The sequence below is a fragment of the Anopheles stephensi genome, chromosome 3 (assembly GCF_013141755.1).
Source record: "Anopheles stephensi strain Indian chromosome 3, UCI_ANSTEP_V1.0, whole genome shotgun sequence".
In the NCBI taxonomy this organism is placed as follows: domain Eukaryota; kingdom Metazoa; phylum Arthropoda; class Insecta; order Diptera; family Culicidae; genus Anopheles; species Anopheles stephensi.
In genome coordinates this window covers 18,306,777-18,330,726 of record NC_050203.1, presented here as the reverse complement: position 1 = coordinate 18,330,726, position 23,950 = coordinate 18,306,777, and the positions used below count along the sequence as shown (strand labels likewise).

Below are 23,950 nucleotides of genomic sequence, written 5' to 3'. Positions count from 1 at the left end.
ACTTGTAACGACAATTTTAAACACGATCACGTAAAGAAACGAATATCGAACAGTTCTTTCACCGTTTGAATGTTGCCGAAGCTTTCCCCCCACCGGTCCGGTGCAATAAAACGGCCACACAATTCCCATTCTTTACGGAGCTTTCAGAGCATTCGGTGACCGTTCAGGAGCAAATAAACAACACATAAAAAATGGAAATGATCAACCACACCCGCCAAACGTTTCCAACAGGCGAATCACAAAATAACTTCTTTACCACATGACTAAGCAACAGCTCCAGCCGGGGTTGAGCCTGACTGACTGGACGTGGTTCCGAAAATGCACGCGACGGAATGCACACATTCCGGTCTCCCCTTCATTAGAAACCAGAGAAGGGAACAAAAAAAATCCCCCCGGACCCAATCCGGCAGGCAGCGGCGACGGCGGCATAAAATTCCCATCTTTTACGATGGCCGTTTTTATGTTTGTAATTCCACCATTATACACAGATAATTTTCGGACAATTTTACCGCAACACGAGCGAGCATGCTACTGCTGCCAGCCATTCGATGGCCGGTTTTTACAATTCAAAATTACGCTTTCCTTTCGGGAGGGGTATTTTTTGTTGTTGTTTTCGAGCACCAATTTTCCTTTCCCCGTGAGGTGGGGCAGTGAAACACGCTAAGCCGATGCACATGCATGTGTGACGGAATGCATTTTACAGATGCAGTTTTGGATGCATTAATGACATTGGATCAGAGGGAGCTGTCAGGAGTAGGGGGAACCGAAACAGCATTTTTAATTTTATTATTCAAAATAAATTAAAGCCAATAATTGGTTGGTTCGGCGAGGTGAAGAGTGGTAGAAATGTTGATGGGAAGGAGAGCGAAAAGGATTCCACATAAACCAGACATAAAACAGCGGCAAAGCAGCGGAGACTCTAAAATCCCCTGAATTTAATAATCGAAACTTCAATAACAGATGTGCGTGAGTGCGATCGAGATTCCGATTTTTATAAAACTATAATTTTTGTATTATGTTGGCTAATCAGGCGGAGTCGGTAACATCTTTGTGAATATAGAGGTGCCACTCCAAAATGTCCCCATGAACAGAGAAGCAGACCCATAATGACGGGGAGTGACGGTGATGCAGCCCTCGATCGTGAGTCGATTTCGCGAGAAGGCCACAAAGCGGTTGTTGGGCCAGATAAGTAGTTAAATTATAAATTTTTATTACCCATAAGAGAAACGGCTTAAGCAAGTGAACCAGTTTTGAACCAGCGCAAGAGGGAAACAACCTCATAAACGATCTGGAATTGAGTTAAGCCGAACTTGAATGCCAAGCTATAAAAAAGGCCCATTAGGACCATGGCATGTTATTGACCCATGCGAAACGAGAAAAATGGCAAACAAATAACACACAGATCTAAGTCGGCTATACTTCGGCATAACGCCGCAAGACTAGGCATATTGGCAGGTTTCACCAAAAATACGATTAATGCTCCTAAGATCAATGATCATCGTCATTCTTTGGTGATCAGAACTTCGCCACCTAGCAAGCAATTAGCACTGCTCCTCGAGTCCTTCTGCAAGAGATCCTTTATAATATGTAAGGCTTCCCAAAAAAAAGGAATGCCTTCAATTTACCCTAACCCTAACCTCCGAACTCCACGTGCTCCTGGAGGCTGCTTTCTACTTGTAGTCCTGATAGATTATTTAAACCTCATATGCTAAAGAAACACCGATGCACCCATCTCGAGCCTAGTACAATCCTTCAGTTTTAATTATAATGTGATTAGTTTTATACCTCGTAAAATGCACCCTAACAGAAACGGTGCGCTTCGTGTGCCACAATTCCCGCCAAGCACTTATCATCCAAATAATCGTAATATAATGAAGTTCTGATTTACAGTGACCAAACCGGGGGCACAAACAACCAAACGGTTCAAAGCTGTGTAAATCGCCCCGAGGTACGTTTCGGTGGCGGAGGCACACAAAAAAAAACGAGACAAAACCGGGATATTAACCCTTACCACACCACCCGTTAACACATTGCCTGTATCGGTGTGTGTGTGTGCCGGCTGCCGGTCCCTAGTTCCGGACCGGGTGTAACGGGTTAAGAACTACCAAAAACAGGATTTCGTAGACCTGAGCGCCATTCCTAGAGCCACAATTAAGAGCACACGCACACAAACACACGCCCCGTATTGTGCCAGCCAGCCTCCGCCAGGAAGTGCATCGGAATCAGGGAAATGAGCGTGCGGTGAGGTGCCGCAAAAGCCCTAACCTCCCCAGATAAATTCGATTATAATTGTGCCTTTTCTTTAAAAACACGGAGAAACCCCAACCCCGTGATGATGATTTCGATTGCCACAGTCAGACGCTTTTGTCAGCTGGTTCTTGGGCTTGCCGTGTGTGTGTGAGTGTGTGTCTCGGCAGATACTTCTCAAGGACCAATTGAAAAACCCATCGACCGAGGGCCGAGAGTATGCCGCAATTGACGGCAAATAGGCGAGCCGACCCTCCTTTCGGGATTTTCTGCTCCGGTTTTTTTTTGCTGTTGCAATTGTTAGGCATCGGATAAAGAGGATGCTGGAACGGGGTGGATGGAAAAACCAGTTCGAAGGGCGTCTCATCCTTCATCAGTTTTTGATTCACTTTTTTTTGTTGAAAAACACAAACATTTATACAAGCGCGTATGCTTGCACAATTCTCATACATCTGTCTCGCGCGATTTTTCGCAACCAGGATTCCGCGAGAATCAATGGCACAAAACAGAGCGAGCGAAAGCATCCGATTTTCCCATTTTCCACGGTCTCAAAAAGGATACATCATCGTGCGTGCGTGTGTGTGTGCACGATTGTTGCGAAATCCTGTCGGAATGGAACAGGCTCAACGCAGGCTTCAGGAGAAGAAGGCGCCCGAAAAAAGGGGGTTCGAAAAACGTGTTCCAACCCTTTTTCGCATGCACTTTTCGCTGCATGCCAGCGAATCGGTCTCTAACACGGGAGAGCGACGGTAAAAATTGTGGACAGATGAGACCGAGGGGTGCTATTTTGCATCTATCTCAGAGGTGACACCGCACTTCGCCAGCCTTTCCCCTCCCGACTTCGTCTCGTAGACCTGTCTGTCTGTCTGCCACCCGGTTTTTCAAACCAGAGAGGAGATGCACAGGAGGCCTACTGGTCTACGTTCATTAGTGCCCGAAAAGGGGAAAAAGAACTCGGGGGTTGTCACCGTGACATCTCCGTCGGCGCTATGTGCGTATGAGTGTGCGGAGGGAGGCGTTGGAAGAAGCAGGGAGGGAACCACATTTTCAGTAACCTGGCGCATAACCACGACGCGGCTACAACAAGCAGGCAGGCAATGAAACGGCCAGACACATTGAAGTAGGTCGGGAACTCGTCGAAAGCGACGACCATCGTCCGTCGACCTCGTCTGGTTTTTGCACAGTCTCTCGCTCTCTCGCTCTCTCTGTTCCTGCTCACACTCGCTCGCTTTGTCGGCGTATCGGCGCGTAGCAGCATTGGTGTCTCCTGTGCAGTATGTCCACCCCGTCTTGCCAATATTCCAGGCCCTCCACCCGCCAACTCCTCCAACCCATCCTCTGGACTGGAGAAGATTGTGAGAAGTTTCCTTCGAAACCACACTAGAAAGTGAACCGAGAGGTGTGCATTTTCCTTATCGGTGTCTTAATGGTTCTTTTACTGTCGCACACAACACATACATAACACATTGTTGCAGTTTAAAGAAAAAGCATGCGTGTGAACGCGCCAAATGACCTGTGTGGGGTGTTCCTCGCATATGATGAAGCCGTGCATGCATGAAATGAAATTTGGATAAAAGAGAATTATCATCATTTGAGTTAGCGTAAATCTTATCCTAAAATTTAGCAACCTCAACAAAACACTCGCACTCGTCTTGTGGGGTAAAACCTTCCTACCGCTGGCCACCGAATGCCAAGATGGATGTGAAATGCACACAAACACACACACTAGTACGCACACACATAATGTACCGAAAATAGATTGCAAAACAAATGCGAAAAAATTAACGTTTAAGCAGCGGTCTCGGCGTTCTCGTGTCTAGACGGTGTCGGTGTTGCTAAAATTATGTTCCGATTTGTGCGTGTACATACATACACACACGCACACGGAAAAAAACACCCCGACAGCTCCACACATACGCAACCACTGTGCACGGCGACGACGACCGATGGGGGTAGGAGGCAAAAGAAGAAGCAAAAAACCGTCTCAGACGGTAACAAAAAGTGTTAAGCTAAAAATATAAATATAACAAAAACAAGATCAAGCCACTTCACCACACAACAACAGTAACAAAAATTAAGCCTTCAAACGGCAAACCACAGACTAACTAACTCTCTCTGTCTCTCTCTCTCTCCACCCAACCCTGCGTTGAACCCTAAGCAGCGCTTAATTTGTTTAACATGGCAGCGCGAAAAGGGCGCGCGAATCGCACACGCAGAATGCACTTGGCCGGCGCACGAGGGAGATGCAAAATCGAACGTGCGATCGGCCGAATGATCGAGCGTATTGAGCGGACACAGTGTGTTCGTCATAAATCTTTTGCCGATGCGAAAAAGCGGTGAGATTGGAGATACATTTTAGCGCATTGAAATCGATATCTTTTAGCAGATAAATTATGTCCTTTTAAGATCTGTTTAAATGTTGTTTTGCTTGCAATATTATTTTTTTATAAAAATGATGTTGTAAATCCTATAAATAATGCAATAAAGCATTTGTAAAATGTAAAGCTAATTGAAACAAGATAAAATATATTTGCACGAACAGTAATCCGGTGATCACACGCTACAGAAGATACCTACAGAAGACTGTTAGCTGTGCTACTCACCGCTAGGTGGCGCTTTATCATCTTTCGTTTCTCTTTCGGTTTGGCTGATCTCGACCAGAGCGCAGAAGTGCAAAAACTGCACCTCACTGTATACAATAAAAAAAACGTACGTTGGGAGCAAGAAGATACGGTAAAGTGAACTGCAAAAATTCAATCCGTCTTACGGTCGAATTATAATTATACATATACGTGCACACATACACATACGCTACGTTCGATCGTCTCGCGGCAGTAGTGGCGCACGACTGGCGCAAAATGCATCTTAAGGCACACATATGCACACGCATACCACTCTGGACACGTGTGAAGAGTGCACATATGCATCAGCGCTCCGTCTAGACACGCTCGTCTTCTCGTCGGTCGCGGCAAATTGAGAATCGCTTCCGGTCTGTGCGCGAAGGTCTGCTCTTGATTCCCGCTTCCCTGTGCTCGAGATGGCGCACTTTCGACGAGTGGCTGCTGCTCCTTTTTCCCCCCCACCCAAACCCACCAATGCATATCATATCCAAATGCTCTAAGAATATGTCTCTTTTATCCGTAACGGCGGCCGTGGATCGTACGGCAAAACGCAATTGCAATGCGCTTCTTAATTGCTCTCCTAGAGTCGCAATCGTCGTCGGTTGGGATGCCGTCTAGCGTACCGTCCCAGTGCCGTGTCTTTAAAAGGTTCATGTTGAGGTAGCACAGTACCGTTTGCCAAAAGGCCGACGTCGCGTTGTTTTCCTCTGCCTGGCGCATAATGTACCACGGACGAGACCACTGACGGCAACATTGTAGTTGGTAGCTGAATTACAATTCCCGAGAGCGATCCTGCAAAAGATGCACTTCTTTCGCTAGTGTGCCGGTTGTTTACGTGATTACAAGGGGGACAACAGACAGTGACATGAGTGACTGTTTTTTGCAAGTTAAGTTTGTTTTTCCGGTGACATATATTCGCATCGTAATGCTGTTGCGAGGACAGTCTGGAAGAAGCCCTCTTTTTGCTTAATCTACACTTTAAGTTTTACACAAATTATAACAAAAGCCATGTTTGAGTACGGGAAATTTTATCAAATTGAACCTACCTTGCATGTTTTTCCTTGGCGGTAGCGATCTTCTTCAGGGAGCTAACCGGATCTCTGTCGTCGACCAAGTCACCAAAGTTTGGAGCTGTAAAACACACAAAAATTAAATGAATTGTGTAAGTAAAGAAATTGTAAAAAAGGGGTCGCAAAACATCGTGTGGTTGAAAACGGTGGTGAATTTCCTAACGTTTCCGTGTCTTAGCTATTTTCACCACTTTACATCGTCAAACGTCGCACAACACGTTTCGCTTCACCATGTCCAGTAGCGCTACCATGCAGACGAACGGCGAACGATGGAAGCTTACAGTGGTGCTACGCGAATCCGATAGATAGCGCTTTTTGTTTATGAATTTACAACTCATGAAACATTTACGAGTAATTGTTCAAAGCTTCAGTAGTTTTGTAGTTTTGTTCCTAAATTTTCTAAATAAACATTTTTAAAGTTAAAAACAAGGGTTCATATCGTATGTTGCAAATACAAATCCTTCGAAATTAATTAAAACCGCCTCTTTGATTTGAGGTTTAAACAGACCTCGCTGTTAGCTATACTCATTCTGATATTTGTTCTTCATCATAAGAACAAATTCTTCCGAACAGAGTGTAAATCTTATCTTATTCCCTCTACTAGCTTTATCTTCTTTACATAAGCCGATAACGTATCGGTGATAACAAAACTGGCCATAGCTAATTTCCATTCTAGCCCACACCACTACCAACACGACCTTTTTACCACCCTCGAAAGCAATAATCAAAGAGAAGCATTTAAAGAGAAAACGCACCAAACAACTCACACAGCTATAATGTACCCAAAAGGTACGTAAACCTAACAACACTGTAATCCGTTCCTTTGGCCAAGGTTCTAACGGTTCTTTGGAAAGAAACTGTGGCTACGCAACATCGAACACCGTTCGATGATGCGTACAACAACCGATCGGGGTGCTCCTACTAAACTGCTGCCACACATTTACCACCTTCCATCAACAATTGTTTGAATGGTGGTAGCACTCATTACAACGGCAAGTAGTGGTTCTTCCCTAGCTTTGCGTAAACTGTGGTGAACATTCGGTGCGAATTTTAAACCACTCCTATCTCTCTTATCATTCCACCACACCCGGTGGCTCACGGACCTTCTTTCGCTGCCGATTTATCTCTCGCTGTATAGCGTGCCATTTCGCGTATTACGCGTTGCAAACTGTTTCTCTTTGCACACACAGGTTGCAAACTAATCAGTGGGCCTTCGTCCAATAGCTTCGATGGATCGGTGTTCGGTAGCTAAAATCATATCGATATCACAAATGAATGTGTTACTCTCCATTCCTCTTATGTTTGGTGACTCGCCGTAAAAAGCCTCCTGTAGTGCCGAAGTTCCTGGTATGACGATTCGCGCGCCAAGGGTAGCAAGAAGCAGCAAGTGTAAGCCAGTCTTTGTTACGATTACGGACGGACCATCGTGCGGGCAGCCGCATCTTCTGATTTACGTTCAATCAAAGAACAAAAGGTCGCCCGGTCCGACATTCTTTTCAATGTGGATCGTTCTAAACCTGCGCTCAATACTACTCAAACAACCTGAAAACCATAGCAACAGGAGATTCTCTTCCCCGTAGCCTACTATGAACTTACCGAAAAACATTTTCTCTGCCTTGTCACGGGTGCGTTCTGCTCGATGTCGATATTTGATAGAATTTTAACAGTCCACGGAGCGGCAGTACACAACGAACGATGGCCACACCGCACTGGGGGCATTCAAGCAGGTTGACACAAACACACCGGCCGGGCAGATTCGCACGGATTCACACGCCAAACGCGGGCTTCACCAATAAGCCCACGGCCACAATTGTTTGTTACGGTTTGTTTTTGTTTCACTACCCAAAATTACGATCGAAATTAAATGACACACACTACGTACGCACGAACTTGTCGACTACCGGGGAGGGAATCTTGTCGCGCACACACACTCACAGACTGACACACACACACTTTACGAACGTTGCGTAGTACGCGGAAGGATAAAAAGGATTTGGGAATTCGTTCGGACGCGTTCGGCGGTATGCATTCGATTGCGAACCGTATATTTACTCCCAAACGACGACGACGCTACGCAGTCACGGCTGAACACACAAAATACCTAAAATCGAAAAGAAATCAATTGATTAATGGATGGCCCAATGGGTTGTAGCGGATGGGAGGAAGGGAGAGCGAAACGCGAGATCCGAGAGGAAGCAGGCGAAATGTCAAACGCCAGATGATGGTGGAACGCTGGTACGCGTCGGGTATTGTTCATTGGTGGTCCATGGTATCCTTGGATTACATTTCGTTTATGCCGGTTCGGACGCCAGAAAGCAGCAACTATGGAGACCTGTCACACAGTTGCTTGAGATTTGATGTCTTCGTCGTACGTAGGGCTGCCCAGTGAGGAGCGGGCGCGGGGGACTGGCATGCGACGCAGTGGCAGTAGATGGGGTATGCAATATCTCTGATAACGCGACAAATTTAAGCTCGGTCGCTCACAGATAAGATCGTAACAGCGGCGCGTCACACGCACGGGTCGCGATACCGCTGCCAGAGTTGCTAGAAAGAATAACTCGCTCGCTTTGCGACCGTCGTCGAGCGTGCGTTTAATGTTTCTTTGTTTCTTTCCCGTCTGCACGCATTACGCCAAAGCAAAATGGCTATCACAGCAAACGGAACCGAGAAGAATTGTGTGTGCATTCGCGTTCCACCCCGCACACACACACACGCACGCACCCTCTGCCTCCTATCTGCGGGGTTCGACTTCTTTCACGAGCCCCGAGCAAGCATTGATTTCACAATGCAGGTACGAATCGACGAATCGTGCGTGCGTGCTTGCTTGTTGGCTGGCTTGCGTCCACAGAAGCACAGGCGACAGAGCAGAAAGTCAACACACGCACTGCAATGGAAAGCCAGGGGGAAATAACACGGCACACCAAAACACTCGCTACTCGCTACTACTACGCACTTCGTCTCGCACCACACGCAATTCTTAAGGGCTCCAGGAGGGGTTCCCACTCGCTGGTCGCTGTGTGATGATGGGGCGACGACACGATTACGTGCACACCGCGAACTGTTTTGTTTATTTGTGTCGTTCGTTTCTGCTTGCTGCCGTTGCTGCCGCAGGTCACTGCACCGATGCGGCCACGCACAAACGGGCACAAGGAAGTGCAAATGTACAGCAAAAGCGCGTAATTTTACCTCACATCCAAAAAACGAGATGCGTATCTTTTCTTCTCGTTTTAAAGGGCACACACACAAACACTGGCACACATACGCTCACACACACACATATGCTCGGGGTTCGCTTTTGACAGCTGCCATTATTAGATGTCGCATTTCGTACTTGTGTTGCATATTTTTCACCGGGACTACGAATGCTTCGAGCGATTGTTTGTGCTTTTTCCAATTGATAGGCAAAAGTTTACGAATCTCCCTCTATTCTCTCTCATTTAACTTTATTTATTTATTTTTTATCATTTATAAATCTTACAACATTAAGCTATGAGAACAAAATTATTTAACGAACGATTTCTATTCATACTCTTCAACTTGCGATAAAGGAGCGAACCCAATAAAGTGTTTATTATAGATGAACTGCATCCTATTGGCGAGTTACTTAGAATGCATTACGACATCCAGTTAGTAATGTTAGTAAAAGTAGGTCTAATTAATTTCACTTGCAAATTATACGAACCTACGCCAACCGTTCTTTTGAGCGCTGAAGCGTTTCCCAAGCGACAATCGATTGTTGACGTTTCTACTGTCAACTGTCAACACAGGTAGCGTTTTCTTCTTCTCTACGCGTTCTCAAACAATGCAGCACAGCCCGTCGTAAATGCTGGTGCTGCTGCTGCTGAAGGAAAAAACTTAATTTACCACTGCGGAGTACGTTTTCAATGTTTAAAACGTGCCCACTTTGCGAGTGAACAGTTTCGTGCATTGGTTGGTGATAAAGGCGAGTCAAAACACGGACCACAATGACGCAGTATTTACCTCCGAACCTGCTTGCTCTGTTCGCACCCCGCGACCCCATTCCGTACCTTCCTCCACCGGACAAGCTGCCCCATGAAAAGAAATCACAGGGCTACATGGGAGTGGGAAGTTTCCTGGACTGTTTTGAGGTAAGTGCAGGCGGAGTTTATGTGTGAATGTAGCCGAGTACTGAGGCCATGGCCTTTCTTTCACAGGATCCAAAGGATACGCCACCACCGACGCGCGTTGAAACGCGAGAAGAGCGACTGGAACGGCGTCGAAGGGAACGCGCCGAACAGGTAGCGTACAAGCTCGAAAGAGAAATAGCTACATGGGATCCGAACCAGCTGCTGGAAGCGACAGAGGATCCGTTCAAAACATTGTTTGTCGCTCGGATTGTAAGTACCGGAAGATGTAAGCAGCAAAACCCTGCGTCTAACACACCCACCGTCTGTCCATTTTAGAACTATGACACCTCGGAATCGAAGCTTCGCCGAGAGTTTGAAATATACGGTAATATAAAGAAGATTATCATGATCAACGACAATGAAACGGGCAAACCGCGCGGATACGCGTTTATTGAGTATGAACATGAACGAGACATGCACGGTAAGTACCAGGGAAAGTAATGATACAAAAATGGCGCTAGCTTCCTTGAAGCTACCCTTACTCCTGCTGGAATCGAACGAAACTAGTGGGGTTCCATCCATCCAAAACCGACCCCTCCCCCGTTTTTAAGCGCACAGCCGCTCAGGTGTGCGGCCAATTATCACTGCATCCGATCGTTAGCTGCAACCTTGCCTGCATTCCAAATGCAGTTGAACGATCCGTCCGATTTGCCCCAAAGAAACAATTCTTCGGATGTTTCTGCTCTACCAGTGGGATAGTAGTGATATCGAAACACCAGATAAAAAAGACACTGCCGAGGAGTAAGAGTAAGAAACTGTTAACCGTTTTTAGACGATAGCTAAAAATCCCCACCGTGTGGTAAATAATGCATGTTTTTAGGGTGTATCTGGTGCGTGGCCGGGATTGCTCGTTTAACTCCACCTCCATATGTAAGTTTTTCATTGTAGATTTCGCTCTGCGGAACTTACAACTAAACGAGACACAAGCACTCAGTCGGTAGGTTTGTATGTTTGGTAGGCATTCCGGTTTGCAAAATTTTGGTAAGAGAAGATCTAAACCCGGTCGTTCGATGTATTGTTTCCTGCAAACAAACAATAGAAAATCATTTCCATCCATACAGCAGCAGAATCAGAACAATCTTCAATTGCGGAGCGTTGGAACACTTCAGCGTCAAACCCCACCCTGGTGGATGATTGTAGCATTATTTGCTTATTTTGACTGTCTTTTCCGCATGGTAAGCAAATACTTCCACTGATGTTGACACAACGTTTAGTTAGGAAAGTTTTTCGTATTGCCTTAGAGCGATACTAATATTCCTCTATCCCGGCGACCCTTTTCCCTTATGTGGTTGGGATCGAAGAGGATGTAATAGAAAAGAGGTTTTAGTATTCCATCGCATGGAAAAAAAAACTGCTAAACTAATTGCTCCATTAGTGTACACACTTTCTATCGCAAAAAAGAGAGAGAGAAGAACTGAACCCGGAACGGAAACGCTTCGTTGCCAGCCGTGTGTGTAAGTATCCGGCAAACGGTACACCATGGGTAAGCTAATTGTGTGATGGTAATAATGACGGTAATGACTGCCTGTTGTAAGTTACACGCCAAAAAACCCCGAATCGTAAGTTCCTAATCGAGTTCTTGTCAAATTCATTGCATTGGTGATCTGGGAGCTCGTGCTGTTAATGGCTACGCGTTGCTGCTGCTGCTGCTGTTATGGTTAATCACAGTTATGATGATGGTTAAGTATGGTTAGCCGATTCTCGGAGGAATCAGTGAGTGCGTTCAGTGTGGTATGGTAAAAATGAGTAAAAATAGGTAAACCAAACTACTTACGAAATATTCACGTACGAAACACATAACCGAAAGGCAACGGTTATGTGCTGCTAGGGTCAGCCGTCCCTGCACCCTTTCAAGACCGCGAAAACACCCGGTGGTTAGTAGGTACACCACGCGGTTTTTGCTTTCCCAAATACGCGTCCTTCGTCGTTGGTTTTTTTTATACCCCCACTACAAGCGTTCCGACGCAGCGTCCATGTACACGCGTGGTGGACTTTTTCCTTCTCTGCGCATTGGCAACCTTTTTCTTCCTCCCCCTATACGTAAGTATGGTGTGCGCAACGCAGGTAAATGGAAACGAAACGACAGACGGTGTGGTGTGTTACGGTACAAGTCTGCAGACACGTGGAACTGCTCAGGTATTCCTTGTGAAGAGGTTGTATAAACGAACACAGTACAGTAGCAACTGGCTGGAGTAGTCAAACACTAGTCTCTCTCTCTCTCTCTCTCCTTCTTTGTGTCCTTAGCGAACGTTTTTTTCCCCCTCTTATCATAACCGGAAAGTTTGCCTTCCCCCGGGGTAGGTATCAACCAGTCATTAAATCGTTTAGTCAGGAGTATTCTATCGTCGGAGTTAATAAAAAGCGAACAAGTTCTTCCATACTAATAATTATCCTTCCTCAAGTGAATCTAAACTTCTTGACCTAGTTATGCGTTAATTGACGCAGCTTCAAGTAAGCACAACGATTACTAGTGTCCTTCCCGTTCTTGGTTAAGAACATTCGCGGTACGTTTGTCTGAATTCCCCGATACACGATACGGAAAACGCAAAAGAAAAGCATTGAAAATCCTCTCAGTTGAAACTCTTCATACCATTTTCCTTTCGATACACATTGTCACATCGTGTGTCGTGCCACCAACTAGCCGGTGGGTCCCAGCCGGCGGTTTTGCTTTGGCGCGACCCCGAGCCACGTGCTCTCGATCTTCGTGTTTGTTTTGTACTATTTTCCTTTTTCTTTTGACTTTCTTTTTTCCGCCCTGTTGTGCGCCCATTGTCACTATGTATCCCTTCTACTGTGGCCCGTACACAATGTGCGCTCTGAATCTGTATGATATCTGTATGTGAATGGGTGCCCTGCCCTCCTTTGGCTGCTGCTGCTGCTGCATCACGATCATCCGGTTTGCCGGATTACAGCGGCCTACAAGCACGCGGACGGTAAGAAAATAGACGGTAAGCGTGTGCTGGTCGATGTGGAGCGGGCACGTACAGTGAAGGGATGGCTTCCGCGTCGGTTGGGTGGTGGATTGGGTGGTACGCGCCGCGGTGGACCGGACGTTAACATCAAGCACTCCGGCCGGGAGGACAACGAGCGCGAACGGGAACGGTACCGGCTCGAGCGCGAACGAGAGGATCGCGATCGTCGGGAACGAGATCGTCCCGAGAATCGTAAGTGTGCTGCTTGCTGCAATCCTAAAAGACCCTATTTTAATATCCACTTTGCACCCCCCCCCCCTTTTCGTAGGGTTCGACCGCCGAAGGTCTCGTTCTCGTGATCGTGATCGGCGCCATCGTAGCCGGTCTAAGGATCGGAGCCGGCGAAGGCGTAGCCGGGAGCGTGATGTGGAGGAGCGTGGTGAACGGTGGGAAAAGGATCGGGAGCGGGATCGTGATCGCAGCCGGGATCGGGATAAGGAGCGTAAGCGCAAGCGTAGCCGTTCGCGTGATCGCGATCGGGCCGAGAAAAGCCGACACAAGCGTGGTGATCGCGATCGTGGCGATCGGGACCGGGCGGATCGGGGCGGTGGTTCTGGCAATGGGGGAGCGGAACGCAAGGAGCGTAAGCCGGACTTCCGTGAGGGAGAAATTAAAATCAAGGAGGAACCGATCGATGGTAAGTGTGAATGTTGATTTGAGGTAAAGAAACATTTAGTAAGAAAGAGGCAGCAATACGATCCGTAGTAGTTCTTGTCATGGTCGAAGGTTCTAGTGCGTTGATCTCGATGAGTTGTGTTGCTAGAGTAGTGTGTTAAGCGCTTAAGCGAAATTTCAGGGCTATCAGTTGTGAAGCTGTTAACTGTTTGGTAGTATCTAAATTCCGTACATATTTTTTATTTTTAAGTCTTATTTATATATTTTAAATATCGTAGCACATACTAATAGCCGCCTGTACGATCGATTATCATTTCAGATTATCCGGATTACAGTGCCCAGTACTCCCAGTACCAGTCGCAGGTTAAGTATGAAGATGGCGAAGAAGAGAAGTATCGGCCGCACGAGCACGAACCGCCCCATCTACGGGCAGATAACGGACGCGGCTATGTTACTGGTAATGGTGACGATGACGACGGCGACTATGATGATGGCCAAGGTTATTAGACGAAGGTAATGGTAGAAACAGACCAGCGGACACACACACACACACATACAGCGACCCGTCTTAACAAACGAACGCCTTTTCGAGTGCATCTTCCATTTGCGAGGGTAGTATGCAAGTGAATTGCTGGATAGTTTTTGTTTTTGTAGGTTAAATATGCTTAGACCATAATCATAATTCTTTCCCAATTCGTCGTTCGTGAAGGTTTTAAGCACCTCATTGGTGCCAACACATTGTGCTGTTTGGAGTTTTTGCATTAATTTTGATTCATTAGCACAGCCGGGCTTTGGTAATCGCAATCGGAGGTTTTGATTTCAGCTGCTATCGCCGAGCAATAATTTCATTAAATTCAAAAATATTCAAAAAATAAGAATAAAACCCTAAATTGGTCCAAATTAATGCAAGGACATCCGTAGTGTAACGTACACGATATCCCTTTGCATCCCTCTTAAGAAAGCACACTTGTCGTGGGATAAATTCTATGCGCAATGCTATTGCATGCTCGAGGTAAGGTAAACGCGCTATCGTCGGGTTTTGCATCGTTCTGGAGAAAGATAAGGAAGATTCTAAAATAAGGGTTTGCGTGTAAGTTGGTTGGTGCATCCAAAGTGCATTTAAAGGGTAAGGTAACTTGAGCCCTTGGGCTCACCACGTAGAGAACACGGTCAAACAACCATCCTGGATGGCACTGCGCAACCATTGGAAGCACAGCGTAACTTTTCAGTCAAACAATGTTTACTGTACGTACACAATTATGCTCCACAATACTACTCTTCACGATCAACGACCGAACGTACACTTTCCATAAATACATCAGCGCGGAATGATACTTCCACTCGTACTTCACGAATTTTCTGTAGCACCGTGTTTGCATAGGTAATCGAAGCTAGACGTTAATAAAGCATCTTTTTAAATGGCAATGATGGACGAATGTTGCAAACGAACAAGGAAAGAACACAACCCCGGAAAGGGCCGAAGTACAACTTCTGGAGATCGTCGCTGCTTCCAAGCCGTCCTGTATCAGAGTTGATCCTCAATCCAATCATATGAGTCTCGCCATTATCATCCACGAAGCGCGAAGAAATTGGAGAGATTGGCGGAAAATGGCGCCCCGAATGTCCCCCAGAGTCCATCCAGATCAATGTTGAACACCTAACAGAGGAGTCCGAAAAGGTAAGCTAAAGTTCCTTTGAACCTCTCTAACAAATTCTTTCAGATATGTATATACAATAACTACAATTCCTCGATTTGTTTCAACATGGTTTATTCTATCACTAAAACAAGAAGGCAAGCTGGATGTTTGTTAAAGAATATCTGCATAGTGCGACAAGCGAACAGTTCCCGTCTTCGTATGCTAAAGCGACCGGTGCTAGCGGTGCGGTAACAATTATAATACTGACTAATGTGGAACGGTGGTTCGCACCGGGAAGAACTAGAACACTTCACTCAATCAGTTTCTCCTTCGAAAGGAACTTTAGCAGCGTGGAATGTTCACTGTGCTCGTGCTCATTGGATTCCATTGGTGCGGGTGATGATTCGCCATCTTTAATCGTTGCTTTGGAAGCTTCCTGCACCGGATCACTTTCGGTGCTATTGTGCTTGCTTGTGACATTCAACAGCGGATTACCTTCATCCACAGCTTCAACCGGTTTAGGTTCTTCCGGTTGCTTCTGCTGCTCAGAGTTGTGATGCTGTGCACGATTCGAGCGTGTTAGTACTTTCATCAGCAGTGCATCGGAACTGTTACGATGCTCCAGCACTTTCTTACGCTGGGGATGGTGCGGAAATGGGGATGGTTCCGCCTGCTGGTCGGATCGTTGCTCTTGCAGTTTCGTTATGCCCTCGAACATTTCGGCCGACAGTGAGTCGGATCGCTCACGGCCCTTCCCGAACGGATACTGGCGCTGGAGGTCGTACCCGAGAAAACCATCGGATCCGCGGCGTAACCGACGGCTTGGTTCCTCAAACTCCTCTCCAAACGATGGCCGCAGTACGTTGTGATTGGAGAACCAGCTGCCAACGTCCTCGATGCTTTCCTTACGCCCCCCGTATGGCGATGCACCCAGCATCGGTGGCTTTGCTGGCATTCGATCACTAGCCTTCACCTCATCGACCCCGACAGAGGACAGCATGGTGGTGGATCCGTCCGATTCTCCCCCAAACCAATCGCTCATATACTCAATGCTATCCCGACGCCGTCCACCACCGTGCTTGAGACTATGGTCAATCTTTGGCAGCTCGCCGACGACTTCCGATTTTTCTATCTTCTCAAACTCCGGATCGAAACAATCGTCCATGTCGGACGAGGAGGAGTGGCTGGAGCTAACCAGTTTGAGTGTCACATTTTCCAGCTGCTTGTCACCGTCGGAACTGGTTTGGGACAGTTTCTCGAGCAGCTTGGAGATGTTCGGATTGGAGGGGTTCGGTTCGTTCAGCTCGGCACTGAGTGCCTCCTCCAGGAATGTCTGGAACTGTTCGACGATGTTCTCCTTGTTGTCCGTAGCATCGTACACGCAGCCAAGCACATTGACCACATCGTGATGTGGTAACACTCTGCTAGATTCAATGAACGATCCTAAACAGAACTGTCGTAGACCTCTATCTTCCGGATCTTCTACCGGTGGGGTGGACACAGCGTTCGTGACCACTTGCTTCTCCGGTCCGGTAGATTCTGCCCCAGTCGAGGCATCCGAGTGCTTGCGTTTAGGCACCTCTGGAGGAGCGAGCTGTGATGGGGAATCGGATGTGACTACGGTTGTACCGCCGATCGTAAAGCTGGCACCGGTAGGACGTTCCGCGGTAGGTGTCGGAGTCTGGCAGACAGGCGGTTCGTTCGATTTCCACGAAATCTTACGTGTCGTCAGTTTAGACTTTGGTTTGACCAGCTCATCAGCACCGGACGAACGATGCGCGTAATCCTCCGGTGTGAACCGTTCCACGCAGATCCGGGTACGCTGCAGGTCAACGGCAGAGAATGATCCCGAGCTGGAACTTTTGGTCAGTATCGGACGCTGGGGAGTGTCGGGACGGGCTAACGGCTCTTTGGCAAGATTTTCGGTCGTTGGCATGGATATGATGCGCTTCAGCATGCGTGGTGTGTGTGCCTTCGGTTCTGCCTCATCCTTCGGCGGTTGTAGGGGTGTTGACGTTGCGGCAAATTGTGTCTCGGAAAGGCTCTTCTTAAACCGGGGTGGATCTGGTGGCGGTACGGGCGATGGTGATTCGCGTGACTTTGTCTTCTGCTTGGTACGGACCGGCCGTACGATACTGCCCTGCTCGCCATCCGATCCACCGGACGAGGGGTCGACATCGATCGGTTTGTAGCGTGAGAAGTCTCGGCTCGGTTTTCGTGGCGCGTGTTCTATGGAGACTTCCGTGCGGATGACATTCCCCCCGGCCGAGGCATCTCGCTCGTGCGCCTGCAGCTTGTGGTGCATATGATCGTGATCGTCGCAGATGTGCTTGCTCTTACGACGTTTCGGTACGATCAGCGGTTCCTCGACCGGTGCCATACCTTCGTACCGTACGCTGTCGTTGTAGTCCTCCAGCATTGCCATTAGAAATTCGGCACGCCGTCCGATCTGGTTGTCGCCCTTTACTGTGCGATCGATGTACTTCATCAAATCTTCACCTTCCGTCTTGTTCGCGCTTGGTGAAGGCGCTGCGGACTCGCGCGGCTGTTCCGGCTGTTTTTCGGGCGTACTTTTCTGACGCATCTCCGTCGTCGTTTCCCTATGCTCAACGAATTTCTCTATCTTATCCACATCATTCCGCACCAAGCTGGAGTTCGATCTATCCTTTTTCGGCTTCCTTTGCTCATCCCGGGCGTTCTCTTGGTCGGGGGACAGTGAATCAGCTAGCCGTTCACCGAAGAATTTGTCCGACTTTCGATTTCCCACCCTTGGAATCTGTGAGGTCGAGGGTGTTCTTTCCAGTTCGGCCGTAGTGGGAACTTTGGAGAAATCACTGAACGCATCGTTGCTCGCATCGATCTCGAAGCAGGACGTTTGGCGAGCTGGAAGCCCTGCTACATCGGGTCGTGGCGGTGGCACACTAGCCGGTCGTGTGACGGACGGAACGTCACACGAGTGACGACGACTTTCACGCCCAAAAACGTCCTGAAATCCGTTCTTCACCTTCAGCGCTTCATCGGATCGGTAGCGCCCGTCCAAGGTGGCGCCACGTTTTTTGCGCGGTGGTGCAACCGGTGGTGTGTCGATCACTTTCTGCTGACGGCCGGAACCGTCCGGTACGTGCAGTCCGACACTCTGCCACCCGGTGGCCGAGGTGGTCTTCTTCGAAGCATCAACTCTGGAATGGGAAAGATTTCACGGCGATTAGGAAGAGGAGGCTTACGGACATCCAAAATCCGTATTTTACTTACGCGCTTCGCGAGAAGTAAGTCTTTCGCATCGGATGGGTCTTGCCTTTGCCCAGTCCGTTCGGGCAGATGATGCTGCTAAAGTTGCTGAATGCGTTACCGGTGCCGGGTGGTGACGAGCCCGATCGAGGCTCCTTACACAGCGCGTTACCCATCTGGAGGTGGAGAACGAAAGAGCACGTAAGGTTAGTTGTGATCACACCTATATTGAACCGTCACGATCGACGGTAATTGAAATTGAGCTAGCACACTCTTTTAGTAGCGGGCCAGTATTCAGCGCGATCGTCGATGACGAGTCAGAAGTTCAAGTTTAATCAAGAGCAATACTCGGCCGCTGAGATTCACGTTGGTGTGCGATTGTACTCAACCGAACCGCGCTGACCATGTACGGCAACTTGTTATTAGTCATAGTCGAATACCGGGGCACCGCTCATCGGTTGGATGAGAAGACGCAGGAGTCTTTCCTAAATATGTATACAGCAATCTTTTTAGCGCGTTATTAGCAAACCGTTTTAGCTCTTTGGGTAAAGGAAATCAAAAATGGTCACCTCCACTTGAGCTTGAGCGCGCGTTGTTCAAAATTTAAAATTGTAGGGCAGTGCTTTAGTTGTCAATTCATACAAAGCACTTGAAGCGTAACACGGCAAACAACAGCTGATGATCTCATTCAAATACTCATACAAATAGCCACCGAATGTCGCGGATTTCATCGAGACTGGATCCCTCAAACACCGGTAGGAAAGCGATCAACGTAGGAATTGTCCAAAGTCCACACAGTAATCCATTACATCAGTCAATCGGATACTGCGAACTTCGCTATCGCCAAGCCATATCACGCCACAGTACCGCGCTGTTGTAATGAGAGCAACGTTTAGTGACCATCGTTCACCATCATCAACACCCGGGCCCCCGTTTCTGTTGACATCTTCCATTTGCGCCTTCGTATCGCTTGGATGCAAAAACGACTTGAAACTGTGCTAATTGTCCCCGGTCTAGGCAAGCACCAATGATCGACCGTGCAACTTCAAATCAATTAGCTTCCATGTTTGAAAATGTGACCGATCGTTGGACATCCAACTCTGCCTCGCTGCCAAACGGAGCTCGTACCCGAACGCAACGCCAAATGCTGACTATCAATTATGAGGTGAAATTTGCACATTAGCGATAATTGAATGGATACTCTCGATTTTGGACGGGGCGAGTTTATTGGGTAAACATTCTAAATGTGTGTATGTTATTCTCGCCAGTGGATAAGAGCTACAAAATGGCTATTATCGAACAAACTACGTCAAGGTGTCATGTAATAGACTTTCTTGAGACGAATTATTTGGAACTTTTGAACCATCAAAATGTCGTGTCCACCTCCAAACTGCCGTGAATGCCGGAGTGCATCATGCATCGTGATGTAATGAGGAAATTGTCAAGGTAGGTCACAGACAGCCAGCCATTCAGTTTGCTGCAGCCATTCAGTTTGCTGAATTATGGCTATAAACGGCCATAATGAGCGGACACGACACCCTATCCTCGGTTCTCACTCATGTCACGTACATAACATTGCCGACCGGCGATTGGAGGGCCGACAACAATCGGGCCAGTGATATCGTCCCCAGGCCAGGAGTGGGAAGTGACAGACAAGAGGAAGCTTCCAATCATGGTGCAAAGATGACAGTTTGTACAACCTTGTTAAATTCCCATCCCACGAGTCTGACGGTGACTATCAGATTGAGTTATCGATTTGAAAGCCGCGAACCCTATCATCAACTCAAACAGATGAGACCTTCAACCGTGTTCTGCCCAATATCTCCACCAACTTCATCGGAGTTCTCTCGCAGTTAAAAAAAAACGGTCTAACCTAACCGCCATTAAGCCGATCTTTGGGGCGTGAAATGCGATTACGTGATCACGAGTCACATGACACGGTCATATTCACCACACGGGATAGTTTTCGCGCTCGGACTGGGAAATTAACCGTCCCGCTTCCGTGGAAAGCAGAGGTACAGCGCTGTAGCGCACTGGCCTCTGTAGCTCTGGACACATTCTTCTCTCCACTGTGATGTGTGTGTGTGTGTGTGTGAGTGTTTGTTTACATTCACCCGGAGGCACTTGCTGCGTTCGATGACATAGCTCGCGGCACACACCTGAGGCGCCATTCCTGCACCAGAAATGACTGCACCTCGAGGTCACCCGTACACACAGACTGGGGCCCTCAATAGCAAAGCCCACACACAGGGCGAGAGAGAGCAATACACAGCAAAGCACACACACACACTCACTCTCAACCACACGTTTTGTATTCAAAACATGATGTCATCTTAAACGTTCCGGGGACTCATCACGCGCGTCTTAAGGCTGATCTTCGCCGCATTATTATAGTGACTGTTTTTTTTTTCGTGGGCAAAGAAGACAAAACGTGTTTTTAATTGCGCGGCGACAATCGTGATGAGGCATCGATCGGTTGGCTTGGTGAATGTTGCTTTGCTAAACGGTTTGAAGCTTTCACGTGGGAGATGGACGTGTCGTGATCGGCGAGCTCAATTATTGAGTTTTAATAATAATCGTTAGTGGAATACACCACCCTTCGGAGCATAATGAAGCTTGTAATTTGAACTCCCTTCAAACACCAGTTCCACAGCACCAAACGACATGGTCACATTAAAAAACATCCACTCGGTTAACCTTCCGCCGAAACTACCCTATCCCCAAGGTTTCACCATTTGTTTTGGTTTAGATAACAACGGGCAAAGCTGATGCGGGGAGGTTTGTTCGAAATCAAAACCCCTCCGCCTGTTTCGCGCCGTTCACTCCCGCACTGTTGTGTCTAATTTGGACTGCTAATCAAACGACTGCTAGTTTCTGGACCCGTCAGTCCCACCCCGCGCTAGAACGGAACGAGTTTACCGGGCTAGTTTCACCTTGCTCACCTTTCCACGCCCGACCACAACGTGTACACACTCTCTCTCTCTGTGTTTGTGTGTCTATGCTAACCCGTTTACTACTAGCGTTTAATACTAGCACTACAATGATCACTGGCAGCGAACGAGCACTGGGCACACTTAACCGCAACCGGGTGTGATCGCGATCGGTACCGGGAGACGACTAACGGCGACGAGTTTTATCGTGCTCACGAGCCGCGAATTTCATACCCCGATCCAGCAGCGACTCTCGGCGATCACGACGATCACATGCTGGCGAGGCCCCCTCACGGGTGTATCGAGAGCGAGAGCAGCGGCACGGAACGGTTCTATTGTTTGTGCAAACACTTTTTTCCACCCGGGGTGGGGCGAGGGTCGATGCATTATCCCTCTCCACCCAGAAATTCTTCCCCACGGGGAAGCTGGATATGTAGGCATACCGAAGCGGCAAAAGTTCGTCTCCAGCTTCTCTCCAGACGAATGATCGGTTCTCTCCACTCAGCTCCTCATGCGATGCCCCTATTTAAGTGGAATGCAATTGTTCGGCGTAAACATTCGCGTGGTTCTTTTTAAAATTATAAATAGAGTAGATGTTTCCCTTTTAATTCCACTGACCGAAACCCCGTTGCAAGGCACCCGTTGCAACCGGTTTTGCAGTGGAGTTAAGAGAGTCGAGCCACGATGACGTCACACGATGTGTGCCATACTAACGCACACACACACACACACACACAGGGAACCAGGCGCGCGATAGGTCTCCGCTTGCAACCCTTAAGTTGATTGGAGGGTGAAGACGGCTAATTTGCTTTCGCTTATACGATGCCGCACTCGACTCACCCGGCATTGGAGTGTAAACATTGACGCTCTGTGTCGCCAGCTGTGTCGCTAGCTGTGTGCTCCATTAGTTCTCCACGTGACGATATGCACGGACACGCACACCTGTATGTTTCGCTTTCAATCGTTTAATCGTTGGCGGAGTCGTTCCACAGTCAGGGAGGGAGGCACTGTTTACTAAACGCCCCGTGGTCATCAGTGGGTCAAAGTTGAAGATGACGCTCCACACGGTCTCTCTCTCTCTCTGTGCTACGATCGATTCCAGGTCCGATTCAAGGACGTGTCTACGTGTCATATTTTATGAGTCATTCGATGGTGCATCACCACAGCTCATCGGAAGTACAGTATGCCACTATTTATACTCTCGCCAAGGTACACGATGAAGTTCGCTTGGCTTCGAATGCGGCCTCCGGTACACACGGAACGGTGCATTGTCCGATTGATGCCTGAGCCTTGCCAATAAATGGCATTATTTTATTTTATTTTAAATCATGTACACCGCACCGTGGTTCTTTCGTGCCAGCGGCGATTCATGGTCAGGTAGAATTAGCTCACGACAGCAGCCACTGGCCACTGGGATTATGTTTTGCGTGTATGATTTGCGTACAGCGATATCCGCGTAGCAATGGGCCCAACGGTATGCGATGGTCACGGTAATTCGATGCTCTAATGGCAAACGTGATCGTTTGGCATGATGCTTTCTGCAGGGGTGTTTATTTGCGGATTAGTATACGCGTGTGCGATGTGTGTCGTGTGATTTAGTGTCATTAACCCTGCTAGGTGATGTTTGTTGCTGTTGGGATTATTGTTTTTGAGAATTTTTGGAGCTCTGGCTGGATTGCGCTGAGTGGAGTACAGAATCGCATGAGTTCCGCAAATGTTTCTGTAAAGTAACAACATGCTAGGCAATATACTATCGTCAGAGGATTGCTAATATTCGAGAACGTTTCTCCTGGTCCGATGGCAGTGTTTGTAGGGCTATCTGGATCTTATCTTGATTTTTGATGCTCGCGGTATTAAAAAAATATTTTTTTTATTCGTCAAGTACGGCCTGGCCGTATTGCTGTATTCAAAAATTTTAAAATGGGTCGAAAATTATTGGAACCATGTATTACTTAAACGGAAGATTAGGAGTCAAGATCCCAGATCTCATATCCTGCACCCCAGATACCGGCTTCCAGATTCCAGATCTCAATTGCCTGATAAAATGAGTTAATTATGATAGAGAGACTTATATAAATTAGAAGAAAGTTTAAGCTTCCAGATCTCGAATACCCTATCCAAGGTCTCGGACCCAAGATCAAGGATTCTAGATCCCTGATTAAAGATAAAGGATCCAAGATCCTGTATCGCAGATCCCTGATCCAAGCTCGAGGATCCTGGACACCAAATCATAAATCTCCTATAAAATCCCAGGATCAAATTATGGATCTGGCTTCATGAAGCTAAGTTTCCAAATTAGAGATCCCAATTCCAGCCGTAAGCAGGGATGAGAGATCTGAAAGAAGGGATTCGATACTCAAAAATAATTGATCTAAGATGCATCACACCTACAAAACTAATGGCCAAGGAGCTGGAAGTACCACGTGAAACGACTGTACTTCACGGTAATTATAATATCAAGGGCGGGCGGCCCGGTGGTAGA

At 47.6% G+C, this 23,950-nt stretch overlaps 3 protein-coding genes across 14 annotated transcripts in view; 1 reads left to right on the top strand and 2 right to left on the bottom strand.

Moving 5' to 3' along the window:
• The window catches only part of LOC118509805 (serine/threonine-protein phosphatase 4 regulatory subunit 1-like), a 116,090-nt gene extending 106,843 nt beyond the window's left edge, over positions 1–9,247 (bottom strand). The window contains exons 1-3 of one of the 5 annotated variants that reach the window (XM_036050944.1): positions 9,125–9,247; positions 7,535–8,039; positions 5,915–5,999 (exon numbers count right to left, since the gene is read on the bottom strand). In XM_036050944.1, the coding sequence (XP_035906837.1) occupies positions 5,915–5,999; positions 7,535–7,544 (95 nt within the window). In that variant the 5' untranslated portion in view covers positions 7,545–8,039; positions 9,125–9,247. Of the gene's footprint in view, positions 1–5,914; positions 6,000–7,534; positions 8,040–8,222; positions 8,353–8,659; positions 8,793–8,823; positions 8,842–8,891 lie in introns of those variants that run through there. The other 4 variants (XM_036050945.1, XM_036050946.1, XM_036050948.1 and 1 more) reach the window with 4 other exon arrangements.
• A 460-nt stretch (positions 9,248–9,707) lies between these two features.
• Positions 9,708–15,098, top strand: LOC118511214 (U1 small nuclear ribonucleoprotein 70 kDa). The gene is made up of 6 exons (XM_036054008.1): positions 9,708–10,047; positions 10,114–10,296; positions 10,363–10,507; positions 12,999–13,250; positions 13,327–13,695; positions 13,993–15,098. The coding sequence occupies exons 1-6, from the start codon at positions 9,904–9,906 to the stop codon at positions 14,178–14,180; spliced, it is 1,281 nt and encodes a 426-aa protein (XP_035909901.1). The 5' UTR covers positions 9,708–9,903; the 3' UTR covers positions 14,181–15,098.
• A 323-nt stretch (positions 15,099–15,421) lies between these two features.
• On the bottom strand, positions 15,422–21,675 carry LOC118511213. Of its 8 annotated transcripts, none has more exons than XM_036054003.1 (3): positions 21,481–21,675; positions 18,563–18,714; positions 15,422–18,489 (listed from the first exon to the last, which is right to left on the bottom strand). In XM_036054003.1, exons 2-3 carry the CDS (start codon positions 18,712–18,714, stop codon positions 15,621–15,623), a joined length of 3,021 nt encoding a protein of 1,006 aa, XP_035909896.1. In that variant the 5' UTR covers positions 21,481–21,675; the 3' UTR covers positions 15,422–15,620. The 8 variants fall into 8 exon arrangements, with proteins under 8 accessions (XP_035909896.1, XP_035909898.1, XP_035909895.1 ...); XM_036054005.1 differs by having other exon boundaries at positions 21,545–21,674; XM_036054002.1 differs by lacking the exon at positions 21,481–21,675 and adding an exon at positions 21,271–21,457.
• Positions 21,676–23,950: the final 2,275 nt, after the last annotated feature.